The sequence below is a fragment of the Agelaius phoeniceus genome, chromosome 20 (assembly GCF_051311805.1).
Source record: "Agelaius phoeniceus isolate bAgePho1 chromosome 20, bAgePho1.hap1, whole genome shotgun sequence".
Taxonomy (NCBI): Eukaryota; Metazoa; Chordata; class Aves; order Passeriformes; family Icteridae; genus Agelaius; species Agelaius phoeniceus.
The window spans coordinates 4,942,337-4,961,438 of record NC_135284.1 but is presented as its reverse complement, the minus strand read 5'-3'; the positions used below and the strand labels follow the sequence as shown (position 1 = coordinate 4,961,438).

The window sequence follows — 19,102 nt, the reverse complement described above, 5'->3', positions numbered from 1 at the left end:
GCTGACAAACTGAAAGCCCTGCCAAGAACCTTTGGCTCATTAGGAAAATTCTATTTTTTTTTCCCTTTGCAATACTTGCATGCCCACAGCAGCATTAGGAACAACAAGTGCCCAAAGGCTACTAGTCATGATTTGTTTGCACCAGCCTTCCAGCCAAGTTGGCTGCAGGATTCAATAGGTTACACTGAAAAAGGCAACCATTGGGTCACCCTAATGGCAGCAAAGGGAAAACTCCGTTTGGGGCTGGTCATTGAGAGCCTCCACACGCTTGGAGCCAGGAGTCTTCCCCACAAAACTCTTACAGAGAGGACAAAACCAGAGAAAGGAAAGTGAGTCAGCACAGATTAATGCCCCCACAGCTCATCACAAGCCATCACCGAGTTCAGAAGCGATGGCCAGATATTTGAGGACAATGAGAACATTTGACTGCACAAATTTCTTCTCAGGGATTAAGCTTTCTTGCCTCGGGGCACAGGTTGGCCACAGGGAGGGAGCAGTTGCCCCCAGGGCAGCAATTTCACAGCAGTCCAAACATTTGCATTTTCCCTGTGGTGTGTGGGCACGGGCCAAAAAAAGCCAGAGGTTGCTGAAGAGGAGTGAGGAACTGAGGTGAACCTCAGTGATCTGGGACAAACTGAAAGCAGCCAAGGCAAAGAGCAGGAGGTGGGCCCCCAGTGAAGCTCTTGTCAGCAGAGCACATCTCAGGAAGCAGACAAGCAAATGCCTGCTCGCAGAGACAGTCAGCATTTGCTTATCAGCTCCTGTGTGCTTTATCTGGGTGGCAGAAAGTCTCCACCTGATGGGTTTAATGTGATCACTTGGCTGTGACAAAGTCTCCCTGATGTGGGGAGAACACAGCAGCCTTGAACTGAAGTCCTGCAGGGTCTCCAGGCACTGGGAGTCTCCCTCACACACAGGAGTGCTCCTGGGGACACGAGTGACAGGGACATGCTCGGGAGCACTGCCCTGAGAGCAGAGCACAGGATGGAGACGGAGCTGCCAAACTGCAGCTGATAAAAGGCTCAAACACGTGCATTTTTGCCAGGTGCACCAACCCAGGCCCTGGTACACAAAGCACGGGAGATAAGCAGCTGATGAATGAGCAAAACCATCAGCTGATGAATGAGCAAAACCATCACATCATTCGCAGGTACCTTTGTCTGGACTTTGTTTCCCCACACCTCAGTTTTCCCCCACTGTTCTCAGCCATCACTCAACTGAGGCTCCGTGCACTGATTTCCAACTCTTTTCTCAACTCTCCACCAGCCCCAGATGGGCTGATCCAGTCTCAGTCTCCATCACAGAGCCCAAACTGCCTCTCTTCACTCTGCCCTCCCCTCCTCTGAGCACAGCAAACCCTCAGCCACCACAAACCCACATCACCCCTTTACCTCGGGCTCCTTTTAACCCCACTGACCACCCAAACACTCTGTGGGGTGCACAGTTCTCTCCCTGCCCAGGCTGGAGATAGATGTCCACCTCCAGGCTGTTTTCCCAGGATTACCATTCCCACACCACAGACTTATCTCTCCCTTTCCAGGCTGTCTCTGCAGCAGGGACAGTCACTTCTGGCTGGGGCAGAGGGTAAATCTCCAGCCCTCACAGAAACACAGCCTGGTTTGAGCACATCCTGGGTGCTTGAAGGAGAGGAATGACCAGCAGTATTTAATTCTGCAAATTCTCCTCTACAGCAGCACTGGATTGCCCTGATATAATTGCCACCCATGCTCCTTGTAGGACAAAGTTCCTCTTATAAACCCAGGACAGCCTCCCCAAAAATCACCATCCTCCAGAGCTCTTGAAGAGGAAGAGCTCATGGCCAAGTAGAAAAGGCCATCCAGAAAAGTTCTACCCCATCATTAAAGCTCCTTTTCCCAGCCACCCTACAAAACAACAGCACCTACAGGCACACTGCACCATCACAAGGATGCCACTGCCTTTAGGAAGGAGCACAAATCCCTTTCCTTCTCCCCTGGGATCAGCATGGAGCTCAGCCCTCCTCCAACCACTTCCACACCACCCCGCAGCAGGGAACCACACCAGCCAACCTCAGCAGCACCTTACCCCTACACAAGCCCAAAAAACGCTTACCTAGGCCGTAGCACAGGTAGGAATAAAACCCTTCTGCCTTCAGCATGATGAGCAGGGACCCCCAGCCCAGCAGGACGGCAGAGAAGAGCAGGTTCTCGATGATGGCTGTGAACGCCATCCACCAGCGCCGCCGGTGCGCCGTGGCCAGCGTGGGGGCCATGGCTGCCTGGGGGGGTGCCCTCGTCCTTCAGAGCCTCAAAACCTGCAGGGAGCAACAGCCAGTGAGTCCACACTGCATGAAAAGAAACCCGTGGGTTAAGGGATCTCCTCACGAAGTAGCCAGGCAGAGCTGCCTGCTGGGTGGCAGGCACTCGGGTGCAGAACTGGTTTGTGCAGGTGCCAGCTTGCCAAGGGACCTGCAGGGATGGGGGAGGCACAGGTGCCCTTGAAGAGCCCCTGGGGTGCTCACTCACACACAGGGCTCTGCTCAAGGACTCGGTTCCACTGCCCGAGCACCAGGTATGAGAACGCAGCAAACAGCCCAGAGCCTGCTGCCCCTGCACGGGGCAGGCACTGAGGGAATAAATGCCAGGACAGGACCCTGATGTCCCCACTGCCATCAGGCTGGGACGGGGGACACAGCCCCATATCCCAGCGGTGGCTTTAGAGACCCACCAGATCTGCTCTGCCCCGTGCAAAAGCACAGACCTGCTCTGCAAGGTGTGTGAGGGGTCTATAAATGCAGTTTGTCACCAATATATCACCAAGGAGCACTTTTTGCTGCCTGCCAGGCCAGCCAGCTGGGAGACACCGCAGCTCAGTGGCATCTCCAGGCTGCCCCAGATGCTGGAGCTGCATTAACTGTGTCCAGCTCCACTTGTGCCAGTCCCTGGAGCCCGCAGGAGCGAGCAAATTGGGGAACACACCTGGCCAAGGGGACAACCCGACCCTGGGGAGCCCCGAGTGTCACAAGGCAGGTGGCCCTTTTGAGCCAAGCTGAGGCTTTTCCCAGCCCAGGCACATCTCAGGCGGCACTGTGGGGAAAGCAGCTGGCCACACAGCCAGCCAGGGCAGCTGCCCTTACTGGGGACACCCCAGCACCGGGTGCTTTGGCAGGACGGGGGTCTGACCCAGCAGCGATGCCTGGGGGCCAGGGCCCCCTCCCAGCCGTAGAAGCCGGTTCAGAGCTCCCCCCCTCACCCACAGCGCAGGCTCGCTGCCCCAGCACAGCCCACAACGCATTTCCTCCATCACCTCCTCCTCCTCTTCCTCATCCCTGCACAGCCCCCTCCCCAGCCCAGCCATCATCCTCTCTGCGACAAGAGCCGCAGCCCGCTGTCCCCGCTGCCAGCGGTCGCCCAGTATCCCCCCGCACAGCCCAATCCCCACATCACCCCCGCAGCATCCCACACCCCCAAGGAGCCCCGCAGCATCCCCTCCCTCCTCGCCATCCAGCCCCCCACCCACGCTCCCCACTCCATCCGCTCTCCCTCCGCCGCCTGCCACTCCTACGCGTGGATGCCCCGATGCCCCCCACCCTCCCCATGCCCCCCTCTCTCTCTCCCATGCAAACCCCCGGTACCCCCGGTGCCGTGCCCCGCTCACCGCCGGTGCCGCGCCCGCTCCGCTCCGCCGCGGTCCCACCCGGGCTTTTTATCCGGCCTCCGAGGCAAAACAGGCGCGCTCGCTGATTGGCCACAGCCTCAGCCAATGGCCGCGCGCGCCGCTGCCGCTGGGGCACGTGCCGGTTCGCGCCCCCCCCACCGCCCCCTCAGGCCCCCGCCTCCGGACCCCCTCACGGGACACCCCCCCACATCCCCACGGGATCCCCCGGGATCTTAGCCCGGGACCCCCGGGATAGTCCCGATATCCCCCCACGGGATCCCCGATATCTCCTCCCGGGACCTCCCGGTATCTTCTCCTGGGATCCCACAGTGCCCCCCGCTCTCTCCCACCAGTACTCCCCGATATCTTCTCCCGGTAGCCACGCCATTTCTTCTCCCGGTAACCCCCGATATCTACTCCCCGCTATCCCCCAAGTACCTCTCACACCCAGGTATCCCCTGATATTTTTCTCCTCCGGTACTCGCCGGGAAACCCCCGGTATTCCTGTAGTACGCCTCGATATCCCCCGGGACCCCCTCCCGGTCTGCAGGTACCCCCAGTACCCTCTCACACAAAACCACACACACACACAGACCTTCACACACACAGACACACACACACAGGGACCCTCACACACACAGACACACACACACACACACGGACCCTCACACACACACACACACAGACACACACACACGGACCCTCACACACACAGACACAGACCCTCACACACACGGACCCTCACAGACACAGACCCTCACACACACACACCCACACCCACACAGACCCTCACAGACACACACACACGCACACACACACAGACACAGACCCTCACAGAGGCACACACACACCCCCGAGCGGTGGTCGGGTCGCCGCCTTCCAGGGCAAAGCCAAAAGCGACAACCCCGGGCTCAGCGGCGGGAGGTGATGCGGCTCCCCCGCCCGGCGCGGCGCGGGGACAGCGGGACCGCCCCGCCGGCTTTGCTGCCGCTCTCCGCCGGTCTCCGCCGGCCCCGGGCGGCAGCCGCGGGAGCCGCACCCGGAGCGGCTGCTGTGAGGGAGGACAGCCCCGCCGGGCGCGGGGAGCCGTGTCCGGAACGGCACCCGCGGCATTGCTGTGGGTACGGGCACCGGATCGGTCCTGCGAAGTCTGCCTGTGCTGCTCAAGGAGACCTGAGAAGCTGCTCCACGCCATTAAAAGGGTATTTTGGGACCAGGCATCCAATGCAACCCGGGGCTGACCACCCTCACGGCACAGCTGGGCAGGGACAATGAGCCCTTGAGACACCCCAGCCCAGGACACAGCTCATTCAAGGAGTCACAGAAAGGTTTGGGTTGGAAGGAACCTAAAATATTGTCTCAATCCACCCCCTGGCAGGGGACAGGGGACAGGGCAGGGACACCTTCCACCAGATCAGGTTGGTCCAAGCCCCATCCAACCTGGTCTTGGGCAGTTCCAGGGGTGGGGCAGCCACAGCTTCTATGGGCAACCTGTGCCAGGGCCTCACAGCCAACAATGTCTTCCCAATATCCCATCTAAGCCTGCCCTCTGTCAGCCATTCCCCCTTGTCCTGTCACTCCATCCCTTGTCCAAAGTCCCTCGCCAGCTCTCTTGGATCCCCTTTAGGCACTGGAAGTGCTATAAAGTTTCCCTGTACTCTTCTCCAGGCTGAACACCCCCAGCTCCCTCGGCCTGTCTATAGCAGAGCTGCTCCAGCCTCTGATCATCATTGTGGCTTCCTCTAGCCTTGCTCCAACACATCCTGTCCTTTTTATGTTGGAATCCTCACACTGGGCACAATACTCCAGGTGGCATCTTAGGTGAGCAGAGTAAAGGGGGAAAATCCCCTCACTAAACCTGTTGATCACACTGCTGGGGATACAGCCCAGTTTCATGAAATAAAGTAAAATCATTACAAGCCAGCTTCACATCTGACTTCACCACAACTCTGCCTTCTTTTTTTCTGTTAAATTATTTTTCAGAGCATTCCTCTGAGGTATTTCTAGACCTTCCATAAATCCTTCCCTCAACAGGGAGGTCCTGGCTCAGAGGACGTGGCCATAAATCCCTAGAATCTTTACAGGGGATATTTTCTCATCCAAAGGAGATGAAAACAGCACTTGTGGAAGGTAAACACCCCAGAGGAAGCAGAGGGCCCCAGACAGACGGACGTGTCCCCACCACTCCATCCCTGTGGTGGGTGGGAATAGGAAACTCCTTGGCTGTGGGAGAGGGATCAAACGTTTCAACAGCTGGAAAGTGGATTTAAGCCAATGCAAACAAACAAACAAAAAGCCCAAAGAAAACAAGACAGCCTGGATTGGTGCCAGGTGCTTAACAGAGGTAGAAGAAGGCTGAGGCAGCACGAGACCCAAGAGACCTCAGCACCCAGACCTGGCTGCTGTGTCCAAGAAACACAAACTGTGACGGGGAGGAGCATGAGGAGGGTTCCAAGGCTGTTTTGGGTCACGGGAACCCTCTGCCTCAGCAAGAGCAGGGAGGGCTCAGTTTTCCTATCCTAGAAGGAGAAAAGCTATCAGGTGATCCGTGGCCAGCTATAAATACCCCAGGGATTGAGTAAACAGCATGGGGAGAAAAAAAATAAAGTGAAGCCGAAGGACAGCACTGACACAGAGACATGTTTTTAGAAACTGGCCAGGAATGAGTTTATCTGGGAGGGAGGTGACAGCTCCTGCTCTGGCACAGCCACTGGGCTAAAGGATGTGGTGCACCTCACAGGCTGGGGCAGTTTGGGAAAGGAGATGACAGGGCTGACAGGATGACAAGGACAGACCACCATGGGACAGACCCCAGGAACAGCTCCAGCCTCTGCTCCTGCCCCAGCAGAGCACACAGACACCTCTCTGCTTACAGACAGCACCTGCACATGGATGCCTTCCCACTGCCTGCCTTCCAAACACTGCAGCAGCTTTGCAAAGTCAGAAATGCAGCACGGGAAGAGATTCCCCTGCCAGCTCTGCCTTGCAGACCTCCCACACCCGGAGCTAACCCCTGGATGGAAGCACCCCCAGCAAGCAGACACCAGCGCAGCCACGCTGCAGGAGCGTGCATGGGCAGCCACACGCTGGAAACCTGCAGCTCATTTTCCTTTCACTGCCCAGACACGGCCAAGATGCTTCATCTTCAAGCAGGGCAAACATGCTGGCTCCGTGGACAAGGAAGGTTCTCCCAGCAGCAGCATTTTCTCAAACCAGGCGCTGCTTTGAGGCTGTCAGGTTGTTGTCAGCTATTTACATGCTGCACCCAGAGTGAACTGGCTCACGTGACGTTCACTTCTGGCACAGCACTGCTCAGCTCACAGGCTCAAAATATCCATCCCATTAGGGAAAAAAAATGGCTGCTTATAAATCAAATGTGGGACTGTCCCTGCTGCTGTCATAAAATGGTGTCAAAACAAAAGCAAGCCCGTGCAGAACAGGCTGCTGCTCCAGTCCTGCCAGGATGAGCAGTTTTATTTGGATGCCAGAATATTTGGTGTTATAATCACAGCAGCAGATGATCCCACTGCAGGAAAGGGTGCTTTGTGCTGGTTGCAAAACTGGAAGCTTCAGCCACGTCAGACTGTGGGGATTTGGTGTTTTGTGCTGTGGAGAAGCATCCATGGGAAGAAAAAGGGAAAAAGCAAAACCCACTGTGTTTTCTGAAACACCCCAAACCCTGAAGCCCAGCTGAGCAGTGCCAGACCAGAAGGATTCATGTGGAGCTCTGCACATGTGTGAGGTGCAGGCTGCAGCAGAGGGGCTCTGGACACTCACAGCCCACTCACATTCCTCCTGCACTCCAGTCCTGGGCTCTGTGCAGGGCTCAGCTCAGTGAGTGAGCATTCAGAATTCAACAGAGACAGAAAATCTAAAAAAAAATTTCCCAAACGGAAAGCCTAAGGCTGCTGACAGTTTCCACACTCTGGAGAATATTCCTGGTTATATCTTTGACTCAAAGGGCGGCTGGGAAACCCATCTCCTGAAGGGCATTTAATTTTCATTCTAAGGCTTTCACACCAACTGAAATAACAGAGAAAAAATACACAAAAACCTTTTACTACTTAGATACATCTAAAACCAGATCACTCTGCAAATCCTCTTTGGCATCTCAGCTGCCTTCACAGCAGGAATGAGGCGTGGGAGGTGGCAGGAGCTTAGGGCACCCGTGGAAATCCCATTTTCCAGGCAACTTCCATCCTTATCAGCACAGCACCAGGTGCACAGGTTGATGGTCACTGCCCAGCTGCCACGTTTGCATAACTGCAGCTTGGAACTGTGTGGAGTTTAAAAGGCTGTCACTACCCCCATGTCCTGCCACGAGCTTTTCCACATGGAAGCAAAGGCAGCCAGGGCCTGCCACAGAAGCCAGAGCCGCACAGATAAACCCCTGCAGACCCAGATACCCTTTGAGATAAGCAGCTGAAATTAATTTTCTCTGAAGCTGCTTGTGACAACCCATCATCTCTCCTCAGCCCAGCTCCACAAAACCTCCCCTTCAGTAAGAAACACCTTTCCAGCAAGAGGCTCCGAGCTACATCAGGGGAATTGGGGCAGGGAAAGGTGAAAACCGATGGGGTGAGACTGGATTTTGTGCATGCATTTCCCAGCACTCAGCAGCCCTGCATTGGGTATGTCCCCAGTGGTGACAGGGGCTTGAGGATGCCACCACAGCATCCAGAGCATGGCTGTCCCCCGGGGCTGTGCAGACACAAGTGGGGCTGGTGGGGCAGCGAGGAGCAGAAAACAGCCCTCAAGCACCACAACCCCACCGGCTGTCCCCGCTGTGGCTCCAGAGCAGAGAGGGTCACCAGGAAGGCTGAATGCTTCTCCAGTTCGCAGCTCGGAGCGGGCTCGGCTCCCCAGGCCGGGGCTGGAGGAGCCCGGTGCTCCCGCGGCTCCAGCCCGGGCGGTGCGGGCTCAGGTGCCCGGAGCGCTGCCCGGCAGCTCCTTGCCGGGGCCGGAGGGCGAATCAGCACCGCTGCTGGCCACGTTCTCGTATTTCGGCTCTTCCTCCGCGGCATCCTGTCCCTTCCTTTCCAGGCTGCCAACTAACTCCGGGCTTTTTCCCTTCTCTGCGGCACCTGCGGTTTCGCTGGCCCCGTCCTGGGCACCGGTGCTTTTTGGCGAGAGAGATGCGAGGAGGAGGGACAGTCTCTTGGCAGCGGGATGCTGCTGCTTGCCCGGGGCTGGCTCGGCAGGAGCCCCCGGCACACTCTCCCTCTGCTTGCAGCTGTTCTCCGAGTCCCTGCGCTGCGCCAGAGCCCGGCGAGGAGGTTTCTGGATGGCCTCCATGCTCCTCCTCACCTTGGGCTCCTCCTTCGCAGCCCACTTGCCCTTCTGCAAGCTGCCCAGACGCTTCAGCACAGCCTGGACCGGTCCCTCACTAGTCCCCTCCGCCTTGGGGTCCTGCCCGGCTGTTCCCACCATCATGTAGATGGTGGTGACATTGGGCTCCTTCCCCTTGGCCTCCCAGCTGCCGCATCTCGCAGCTGCTTCCAGCGCCTCCACTCTCTGGGCCACATGCCTGGTGCTGGACACCACCCTGCGGCGTCCCCCCGGCGTGGCCCGAGGCGATGGCCGGTGGCTTTCGTCCCCCTTGCTGAGGGGCTCGGCGTTCTCGTAGCAATCGCTGGCCGGGCTCTCGCCGGGCGGCTCGGCCGCCGCATCCCCCGGCGGTGGGGTCAGCCTGGATGGGCCCCACGGAGCCTTGGGCTTCCGGCTGGGGCTGGGTGTCTCGGCAGCCCCGAATTTTGTCCCCTCGGCGAAGGACACAGAGGGTCGCTTGGCCTTGGCGATGCTGGAGGTGCGGGGGATGGCGAAGGGCTGCGAGACATCCTCGGAGTCGAAGGCGGACGGGTCCGGGAGCGCCTCTCCAGCGGGGGATGCTCCGTCCTGCAGCTCAGCCCCGCCCAGCAACGGGATGCCTGTGGGACAAGGTGACACGTGTTACAGCTGCCACCCTGCCCGGGGACATAATTGGGGACACTGGGACAGGAGGTGATGCAATAGGATTGTCCCTGGGATCGTTTCCCAAGGAGGAGGTTGTGAAATGGGGTTGCCCCACTGGGCACGTCCCATCGCACGCAGCCAAACACAGCCCTGCAGACAGGAAAACAAGGACAAGGAAATAAACAATGTCTGTGCCAAGCACAGCTCCCCGGGACGGCCAGGATTGACCCCAGAGGTGATCAGGGAGGAGGAGGAGGAGGAGGAGCCATGGGCGTCACCTTCTCTGGGAGGGACGGAGTACTCGGGTCCCTCGTTGTCGGTGTCGAAGGAGGAGAAGGAGCTGTCTGAAACCCACGCAGACGATGGGGGCTCGATGAAGCTGGGGTTGTAGGGGATTTCCATGTCGTGGTGGGAAACTGGGGAAGAGGAGACACCCAGCTGAACTTGAGCACCCCAGGGTGCTCGGGGGAGAGGGGTTTCAGGCTTCTCCCCAGACAGAGAGTGCAGCACTTCTGGGAGAGCTGTGGGCAGCTCTGCTTTGCTCACCTGTGACTTTGGGAAGTTTTGAGGTGCCCAGGTTAAAGCAGGGCATGAGAGCACTGAGGTTGGCCAGCACCCCCTGCACGTGGTGCTTCATCCTGGCCAGCACATCATCATCTGGCACAGCCGCCCTGCAGAGCAGAGATGGACATCAAGGGACACAGGAGATGGGGGTTTGTGTCAAAGGCTGAAAAATGTGAAAAAAATACCTGTCTCTGGCATCTGCTGAGCCAGCACCACAGCAGCAGCAGGCGACACAGAGCAGCACCAGCAGGAGAGGGACAAGGATGGCAGCTGCAAGGGCTCCGTGGTCCTTCAAACCTGTGTGAGGAGGTGGGCTGAGTGTGGCATGTCCTGTGGCTGTGACACCTACAGAACAGCCCTGCATGGAGACAGCAGGAGCTGACAACTCCCAGTGGGGCCAGGAGGCACCAGGGTGCATCCCAGCACCATCCCCAGTGAGGATGTGACCATCCCTTGCCCAGAAATGTGAGGTTAATCTTACTCAGCACACAGTCACCCTGCACAGGGTCACAGGTCCCCCGGGAGCACTGGCAGGGTGAGGAACAATTCACTCCAAAATAGCCCTCGGGACAGGTGTCGTTGCAGCTGGAAGAGAGAGGAAAGGAGGGAAATGCCCCCAGAGAGAGCAAGGCTCCAGCCCAGCCCCACTCCCAGCGTTATCCAGAATTTTCCTGGTGTTACCTGTCTCCCCAGTAGCCTGCCTGGCAGATGCAAACTCCTGTCACAGGGTCACAGCTCCCTGAAACACACTCAGGGCAGAGGAACTGGCAGCCATCACCAAAGGTGCCCACGGGGCAGGAGCTGTTGCAGCTGCCAAAACAGAGCAAAGCATCAGCGACTGCACCCCAGAGCAGGGACACCCCCAGGGACCAGGGGCCTCACCCTGGGCATACCTGGGTCCTGTCCAGCCAGGGTCACAGCGCAGGCAGGACCCAGTCTGGGGGTCACAGGGCTCCCCGTGCTGGCAGCGGGGACATGGCTGGAGGCAGCCATCCCCATGGAATCCAGGAGCACAGGGATCCTTGCAGAGGGTCCCAGTCCAGCCGGGCTGGCAGGCCAGGCAGAAACCATTCACGGGTGAGCAGGGCTGGCTGTGCTTGCAGCTCCCACAGCTGTGTGGGCAGAGAGGCACTGAGGTCACAATGCCCACCCCTGCACCCCTAAAAAGCAGCTTTCACCCCACAAAAAGCAGCTTTCACCCCACAAAAAGCAGCTTTCACCCCACAAAATCATTGAGCATCATTTTGGACCGAGGGGAAATACACAGTGGTGCCTAATGCTCTGTGGTAGCAAGAGGAGAGGAGGGCAGCAGAATCACAGAATGTTCTGAGTTGGGAGGTGCTGCTTTATCACCATGGGGAGTGAGATTAAGGACGACCAGATTTTAGGGTGACGCTTTCTGCTGACATTAGCGAGGTGTTTCTTTTGGGCCAACGCTGATGCTGCATCCACCCTGGGATGCTCAAACCCAGGACAAGTCTCCCTACCCAGCCAAAGGGACAGACACAGGCACGGTGCCTTCCCCAAGATCTCTCTGCAGCCCGCTGGATCCCGCGGCTCCCCCATCTCACCTGTGCACGCACTGAGATCCGTATTTCCCTGCCGGGCAGGGCTCCCGACAGCTCCTGCCCTGGTAGCCGGGCTCGCAGGTGCAGTGGCCGCTGGCGGGACTGCAGGAGCCGTGCCCGCAGTCGCAGCGCCGCTGGCACGCCGGTCCCCAGTAGCCAGCCAGGCACTCGCACTTGCCCGTCTCCTGCGCGCAGGGCGACACGTTGCAGGAGCACTTGAAGCTGCACCTCCTGCCCCACCAGCCCGGCTGGCAGCGGCACAGCCCGCTCAGGGGGTCGCACTGCGAGGTGGAGGGGTTGCACTGGCACTGCTTCCTGCAGTTGGGTGCCCACCAGCCCGGCTCGCAGTGGCAGGCGCCGCTCAGGGGGTCGCAGCGGCCGTGGGGGCCGCACTGGCAGGGGAACTGGCAGAGCCCTCCCCAGTGGCTGGGGTCGCAGGTGCAGTGGCCGCTGGCGGGGTCGCAGCGCCCGTTGGGGTGGCACGGGCAGCTCCGCTTGCAGTCGTGGCCCCAGTACTGCTCGGGGCAGCCTGCCAGGGGAAAGGACACGGGCAGGATGGGGAGAAAGAAGCCCGGCAGCCCCCCGAGCATCCAGCTGGGTTTAAAGGGGGATGGCAGGGGCTGAGCGCGGGGAGGGCACTCACGGGAGCTGCAGTCTGCTCCGAAGAAGCCGGGTGGGCAGCGGCACAGCCCAGGTTTCACGCACACCTCGCCCTCTGTGCAGGCGTCCTCCCCCTCGCATACAGCTGTTGTGGCAGAAAAGGCACTCAGCTCTCTCCGACCGGGGCTCACACCCCACTGCCACCCATCCAGCTCCTGCAGGGACAGCGTTCCCAGGGAAAGCACCATCCCGCGTCCCGCTCCATCCCTCCGGCTCAGCAGCTGGGGCTCCCCTCGGGGCGGAACCCCACGGGCACCGCTCAAGGAAAGCTGCAGGCCTTCCCCAACACTCAGGGGATCTGCCCGGATGAGACCACGCTTTGGGATCCATCCCCATCCATCACTCACCGACCGTGCACGCCCTCCCCTCCTGCCTCCAGCCGGGACAGCACTCCGGGCCGGCCGGGAACCTGCGGGAGAGACCGGGGGGTGTCAGCCAGGGCCGGGGGGACAGGGCGGCTCCATGGCCCCGGCCAAGGCGAAGCGATCCTTGCCCCAGTGCTGAGAAGGCGGCGTGGCCCCCAGGGCAACGCTCCGGAAGGAAACCAGAAAAATAGAAGGAAATTTAGGAGGCTGCAGCCCGAGTGGGCGGCTGGGCTGGGCTGGGCTGGACTGCCCGAAGCGCTGGGAATGTCCCCACGGAGCCGTGCTGGGTGTCCCATGCCCTGGGAGAGGCTCAAAGCTTCACCAGCAGTGCAGAAATGAGGCACCGAAGTGAAGGTCATGAAAGGCATCACCATTGCTGGGAGACAACGGGAGTGGCAACAAATTCGGGGGGCATCAGTCCCAAAGCTCTTTGGGGCTTGTCACTGTGATATTTCCCCATGATGAGCTTTGCCATGGGTCCCATATTGCCCCGTTTCCCTGCACTCCGTGGGTGAATGAGAAATAAACCCTGGAGAAGGGATCTGATGCCCCAAATGCCCAGACACGCCCCAGCCACACTGCCCAGCACCTCCCCAGCCTGCACCCACCCCGTGCCAGGCTGCACATCTCTGTCCATGGAGGAGGGATGGACAGCAGCCCTCTGGGGCTGCTGAGAGTCCCCAGGAGATGGCACAGCTGGGGACCCCCGTGGCACTCACCTGCAGACGTTCCTGCCCTCAGGGTCGAGCTCCTGGGCAGAGCTCTGCACCCACAGCCACAGCTGCAGGCAGAGGATGGGCCGGGCGCTCTCCATCCCAGCAGGGCACCAGGGCCCCCGTCCTGGTGGCTCCCCAGCCCCACGCTGGTGTCCCTCTGTCCCGTCTGTCCCGTCCCACCCGCGGGGCGGCCTCTTCCTCCCTCCAGCCTTGGGTTTCTTCCTGAGGAAACGCGGGAGGAGGAGGCGCCCGATCCAGGCGTCAGGGGTGCGGCGGGGAGGGGGAGCAGGGAATGCTGCTGCCCGGGCTATTTCTGGCCCTGGCTGCCACCCTGCCACAGAAAGGGGCATCCAGGGAGTCAACACAGCCACACAGGGGCTGGTACCTGCCTGAACATCTCAGCTGTGTCGCCCCACTCCCCTTGTGCCATTCTCTATCACCCCCAAAATGCTTTAGCCAATGTCCCCACAACCCAAACAAACATCAGTGCCACCCCCTGCCTCAAGCCCCATGAGCCACCCCATGCCACTGCCAGCCCCTGGCGGGGGCTCAGAGGAAGGGTCCCCATGTCCCCCATGGCAACACAGCCTGACCTATGCTGGCCTTTGAAGGGCTGCTGGCCACTGTCCCACCTCGGCAGTCCCCAGGAGCTTTGTGTCAGCAGATGCACAGGAAACACCTTTTTCCTACCCAAGGCCAGCTCAGCTGGGGGGGCTCCGGGCTGGAAGCAGAGTGCTCCCCTTGGCCATGCAGGAATTAACTCCTCCATGCCCAGCACTGTGGGATCACCTCTCTGGAGCCCCCTCCCCATCACAGCTGACCCACCAGAAGGGGGCACAGCCATTAGGAGGAGGGTAAGGGAAATCTGGGAGCCTCACCCAGCCCTCCCCAAGCAGAGAGCAGAGGCTGCAGGCAGAACCTCAGAGGAAAAACAAGACTGATTTATTTCCAAATTAAAGGTAGAAAGTACCTGATCCGAGGGGACTGATGCCCCCATGAACACAAGGATTGTTCCAGTCTGCCAGGTCCCAGAGGTGCCAGGAAGAGGTGCCAGTACAAAACTGATTCACCCCACGCCTGAGAAGTGCAGGAGCGGCCCTGGTGGTGCTGATCCCGGTGGCTCCCAGCCACAGGAGCACCTGGACACCCAGTGCAGTGTGCTCACCCCCTCCCAGCCCTGTGGGGACCCCAGGACACCCCAACTGGACCTTCACATTGCAGGGATTGGGGAGCTACTAAAGAAAGGGGTGAGGTAAAACAAACCCACAGAGCAGGATGGGGCAATTGTGGGCTGTGAGCAGAGGGGTTTGCAGAGAGCCACACCAGGGGATGGGAAGATCCCTTCTGGGGTGTGGAGAAGGAAGAGGGTGCAGACCCCCAGCATGCTGAGCTGCAAGCAGGGAGCAGTGGGGAGGGGGCCCAGCTGTGAGGGCCCCTCTGTAGCTAAGCTGTGGGCACAGTGAAAGGGTGGCTGGTGGGCAGAGGTGCCCAGAGGTGCTGAGCTGTCCAGGTCAGGCTGGCAGCCCACATCCAAGTGTCCCAGTGGGTTTGCAGGAACCTGCCCACGCTGTGGCTTTGCCACGAGGGAAGTGCCAGGGCTGCTGTGCTGCTCTGGAATCCACTGGAAGAAGAGGATCCAGGAAGTTCTGCTGCGAGGACAGATCCTGCTCCCGGTCCTGTGTGGTCAGAGTGGTGCTGTGGCTCTGTCAGGGCAGCTGGACCCTGCCTTGCTCTCTCCCTCTGGCTCCAGCTGTGTGTCCAGTGAGTCAATGATTTCCCAGGTTCCAGAGCAGCTGGATGTGGGGGGGTCTTTGCTGCTGCCCTGATACCACAGCCCAAAACTGCAGAGAGAGCAGAGAAGGGCTATGGGGGAGAAGAACCTCCCCAGGGAGGAGGTGGCAGCAGGACACAGCCTGGCTGTGGGCCCTGGGAGCGTGTGGCACCCAGGACAAGGCAGATCCCTCTACAACAGCACCCCCTGCTTTGGCAGCATCCCTGCCAGCCCTGCTGACTCTGCTCCCATCACATCCGAGCTCCACAGCTGTCAGGTCCCAGCCAAACCCCAAACCTCTCCACTGGCAGAGCCTCCCCTCCCTACCAGCACAGGAGCAAACTTACAAGCTCCTAATTTTGGATTCTGGAGGCTGAGCATCCACACAGTCTGTGCCATGACCTGGGAGCCAGGAGCCCTCCTCTTCATCACTGCACAAAGAAATGGGGGTAAACCTGCACTGAGCCACAGCAGCGAGTGCTGGAGCCACTCTGGAGTTTGTCCAGTGCTCCCAGTGCCACCACCTCACCTCCCTTTTGTCACATGCATGCAGGGACAAGTGGCATTTGGCCAGGCCATGCCTGACTGGTGACAGGGACACCCGAGCTGCAGCACAAAGCCCAGCCCCCGTGGCACAGCTATGCCAGAGCAACACATCAACTGCAGACATCAAACCTTTGATCTCTGGAGGGAGGAGGCAGCTCTGGGCTTGGGGAGGATCCAATGCAGGGCATCAAGCACATGGAAATGCTGGAGCAGGGCAGCCAGCCCCCACCCTGCACGGGAGGATCCCAGCACCCAGCCAGACTCACCTGCTCGCCGACTCCTCTGTCGTTCCCAGCATTTTGGCTCTGATTTTTTTCCTCTGTTTTTTGATATTTGACTTCATTGCATCCAGGAAGAAGCTGGGAATTCTCTCCTCGTTCAGCAGCTCCCTGGTAAAAAGCAGCCAGCTGGTTAACCAAGAGCCTGAGGAAGATTCTGCCCTGACTGTGGTGGGAGCAGCCTCTGATGGGCCAGGGGTGGCTGCAGGGACAGGACTCACCTCTGGTAATAGGCCAGCTCCTCCTGCACCAAGAACAGGTTAGTCTTGAGCTCATTCCTCTCTTGCAGGATCTGCTGCAGCTCTTCCTTGGAGAAGCAGCAGTGAGCAGGGCTCCTGCCCCCATCCTGGTGCTGGGGCTCCTCTGAGGGTGACAGGGCTCCCTCCTGGAGGGGATGCAAAGAGAGTCAGCAGGCAGGCAGAGACCTCAAAACCCCCACCCAAAGGCTGGGTGCACATGCAGACAAAAATAGAAAAGTCTCAAGAATGTCCCCATCTCAGCCAGCAACCACACGTGGCAAACCTCCCTCATCCTGTGTGTCCCATCTACTTTTAACTCCTGTCACCTCATCTTGCCCCACCCATAACACTTCTACAGAGAAGGTGTTGGTGGTATTGCAGATACCACCACACTGTTCAGTTTTCAGCTCTGGGCTTTCCTTGAATAACCACATCCGGGTGTGCCAAAAGCTCCACACAAGGCTGGGAACGTGGGGCAAATGTTGGTGATGCCCAGCAGCAGCAAGGCCACAGCTCAGACTCACCAGGCCAGGCTCTGGTGTGGGGTCACAGCTCAGACTCACCACGCCAGGCTCTGGTGTGGGGTCACAGCTCAGACTCACCACGCCAGGCTCTGGTGTGGGGTCACAGCTCAGACTCACCACGCCAGGCTCTGGTGTGGGGTCACAGCTCAGACTCACCAGGCCAGGCTCTGGTGTGGGTTCACAGCTCAGACTCACCAGGCCAGGCTCTGGTGTGGGGTCACAGCTCAGACTCACCACGCCAGGCTCTGGTGTGGGGTCACAGCTCAGACTCACCAGGCCAGGCTCTGGTGTGGGGTCACAGCTCAGACTCACCAGGCCAGGCTCTGGTGTGGGTTCACAGCTCAGACTCACCACGCCAGGCTCTGGTGTGGGGTCACAGCTCAGACTCACTAGGCCAGGCTCTGGTGTGGGGTCACAGCTCAGACTCACCAGGCCAGGCTCTGGTGTGGGGTCACAGCTCAGACTCACCAGGCCAGGCTCGGGCTGCCGGCTCTCCAAGGCTGTCCTGCTCCTCCTGCTCGTTTCCCTCTGGCTCTGCAGCATGGCAGCCTCCAGGTCTGACTTCTGCTCCAGAGCACTCTTGAGCTGGGCCTGCACCACGGCCACCTTGTGCCGCAGCTCCTCGTTCATGGCCATGAAGCGCTGGAGCTGTTCCTGCAGCTGGAGGGCCCAGGGCAGCCAGAGGTGAGGCAGTGTCCCCACCCAGGGACACCAGTGCCACCTGTCCCAGCAGGCTCAGCAGCTGTGACAGCCCCGGGGGGGATGATGTGACATGAAAGCGGCTCCCCGGGCCCTGGCACACCACACCCCTGAGCTCCCCCGCCCTCACCGCCTCCGTGTCCCGGCTCTTGCAGACGATCTCGTGGGCCTGGGCACGGAGCTCATCCCTCTGTCTGTCCACCACCTCCTTCAGCCGCAGCATCACCTCGCGCTCCTTCCGTGCCGTGCTGTCTGAGACCACACACGGACAGGAGTCAGAGTCCCCAGGGGCGCCCCCAAGCCCACAATGCTACGAAGTTCCTCAGTGCTTCTGCAAAGTTTGACTTGTTCCTGGTAATCTCACAGTGGAAAGAAGGGAACTGAGAGTTTTAGACCGTTCCTGGAACATCCTTGTGTTGTCACAGCGGCCCAAACCCTGTGCCTGCCTCCACCACCCTCCTGGGGGCTTTCGAGGTGCTCTGGAGGTTTGGGATCCCTGTGACTTGCAGGACAAGGTAATACCTATGCTCCCTGCCAGGACAGGTCTCCAAGGTGAGGGAAAGGAGAGCAGCATTCCAGGCTCCAGAAGAACAGGTTCAGCCCTGCACCCAGCCTCCTGCTCCATAGGGACACCCTGTGGCATGGGGGGACCCCAAACCCACGGGGACACCCACCTTCCTGGGACTGGCTCTCGGCAAGCTGCCCCAGGAGCTGGCGGTTCTGCTCCTCCAGGCAGGCCAGGCGGCCGTGCAGGGCCCGCTCCCGGCGCTCGGCCTCCCACAGCCTCTGCTCCGGCTCCTGGGGGACGGGGACACCGGGTCAGAGCCACCCCCGGCGGCAGTGACAGCCAGGTCAGCCAGCGCTGAGCAGCGGACGGTGACAGCCAGGTCAGAGGCTGCCCAGGGGATGGGGGACAGCCGGGTCAGACCCGTATCAGAGGACAGGGATAGCGAGATCAGAGTTGCCCCAGGGGATGGGGGACAGCAGGGACAGCCATCCCTTGGGAAAACGGGACAGGCACAGCAGGGACAGGCATCCCCTGAGAGAACGGGACAGGCACATCACAGCCGCCCCAGGGGATGCAGGGCAGCGGGGCCAGAGCCATCCCCTGGGAAAAGAGAACAGCGAGGCCTGAGCCGTCCCCACAGGGAACGGGAACAGCGGGGTGGGAGCCGTCCCACAAAACGTGGGACACCTCTGCCAGCCCCATTCCCCGGGAAAAGCCACCAGCCGGCTCGGCGCCGTCCCCAGGGCCACTCCAGCGGGGACACGCGTGGCTCGGTGCCACCGGTGCAGCTCCCAGCTCCCCGCTCACCTCCGCCTCCTGCGGCCCGGCCGGCGCTGCCGCCGGCGCCTCCCCCTCAGCGGCCGGCGGGGCCACCAGCGCCTCGAGCAGCTCCAGCAGCCGCACCACGGGCGGCACCAGCCCGGCCACGGCGTCGGGCCCGAAGCGGGCGGAGAGGCGGCGCAGCTCGGCGCCCAGCGCCCCCGCCATGCGGTAGACGTGCGGCGGGGCCAGCCGGGCCGGCGGCGTTCGCCACAGCGGCTCCGCCATCGCCCCGCGCCCGCGCGGCTCCGCCCGGC

The 19,102-nt window shown here is 60.3% G+C and overlaps 3 protein-coding genes across 4 annotated transcripts in view; all 3 read right to left on the bottom strand.

The window, feature by feature from the left end:
- The window catches only part of SLC43A2 (solute carrier family 43 member 2), a 31,542-nt gene extending 27,784 nt beyond the window's left edge, over nt 1-3,758 (bottom strand). Inside the window, exons 1-2 of the mRNA XM_054647027.2 lie at nt 3,637-3,758; nt 2,092-2,293 (exon numbers count right to left, since the gene is read on the bottom strand). Of these exons, the coding sequence (XP_054503002.1) occupies nt 2,092-2,251 (160 nt within the window). The 5' untranslated portion in view covers nt 2,252-2,293; nt 3,637-3,758. The remainder of the gene's footprint in view (nt 1-2,091; nt 2,294-3,636) is intronic.
- A 3,858-nt stretch (nt 3,759-7,616) lies between these two features.
- SCARF1 (scavenger receptor class F member 1) lies at nt 7,617-14,526 on the bottom strand. The gene is made up of 12 exons (XM_054646720.2): nt 14,432-14,526; nt 13,465-13,683; nt 12,728-12,789; nt 12,364-12,465; nt 11,724-12,249; nt 11,046-11,264; nt 10,834-10,962; nt 10,634-10,737; nt 10,338-10,449; nt 10,135-10,259; nt 9,867-10,004; nt 7,617-9,563 (listed from the first exon to the last, which is right to left on the bottom strand). The coding sequence occupies exons 2-12, from the start codon at nt 13,557-13,559 to the stop codon at nt 8,557-8,559; spliced, it is 2,619 nt and encodes an 872-aa protein (XP_054502695.2). The 5' UTR covers nt 13,560-13,683; nt 14,432-14,526; the 3' UTR covers nt 7,617-8,556.
- RILP (Rab interacting lysosomal protein) lies at nt 14,382-19,073 on the bottom strand. Of its 2 annotated transcripts, XM_054646721.2 has the most exons (8): nt 18,834-19,073; nt 18,193-18,316; nt 17,649-17,770; nt 17,288-17,479; nt 16,278-16,441; nt 16,045-16,167; nt 15,580-15,663; nt 14,382-15,302 (listed from the first exon to the last, which is right to left on the bottom strand). In XM_054646721.2, the coding sequence occupies exons 1-8, from the start codon at nt 19,071-19,073 to the stop codon at nt 15,146-15,148; spliced, it is 1,206 nt and encodes a 401-aa protein (XP_054502696.2). In that variant the 3' UTR covers nt 14,382-15,145. The 2 variants fall into 2 exon arrangements, with proteins under 2 accessions (XP_054502696.2, XP_077044687.1); XM_077188572.1 differs by lacking the exon at nt 15,580-15,663.
- Nucleotides 19,074-19,102: the final 29 nt, after the last annotated feature.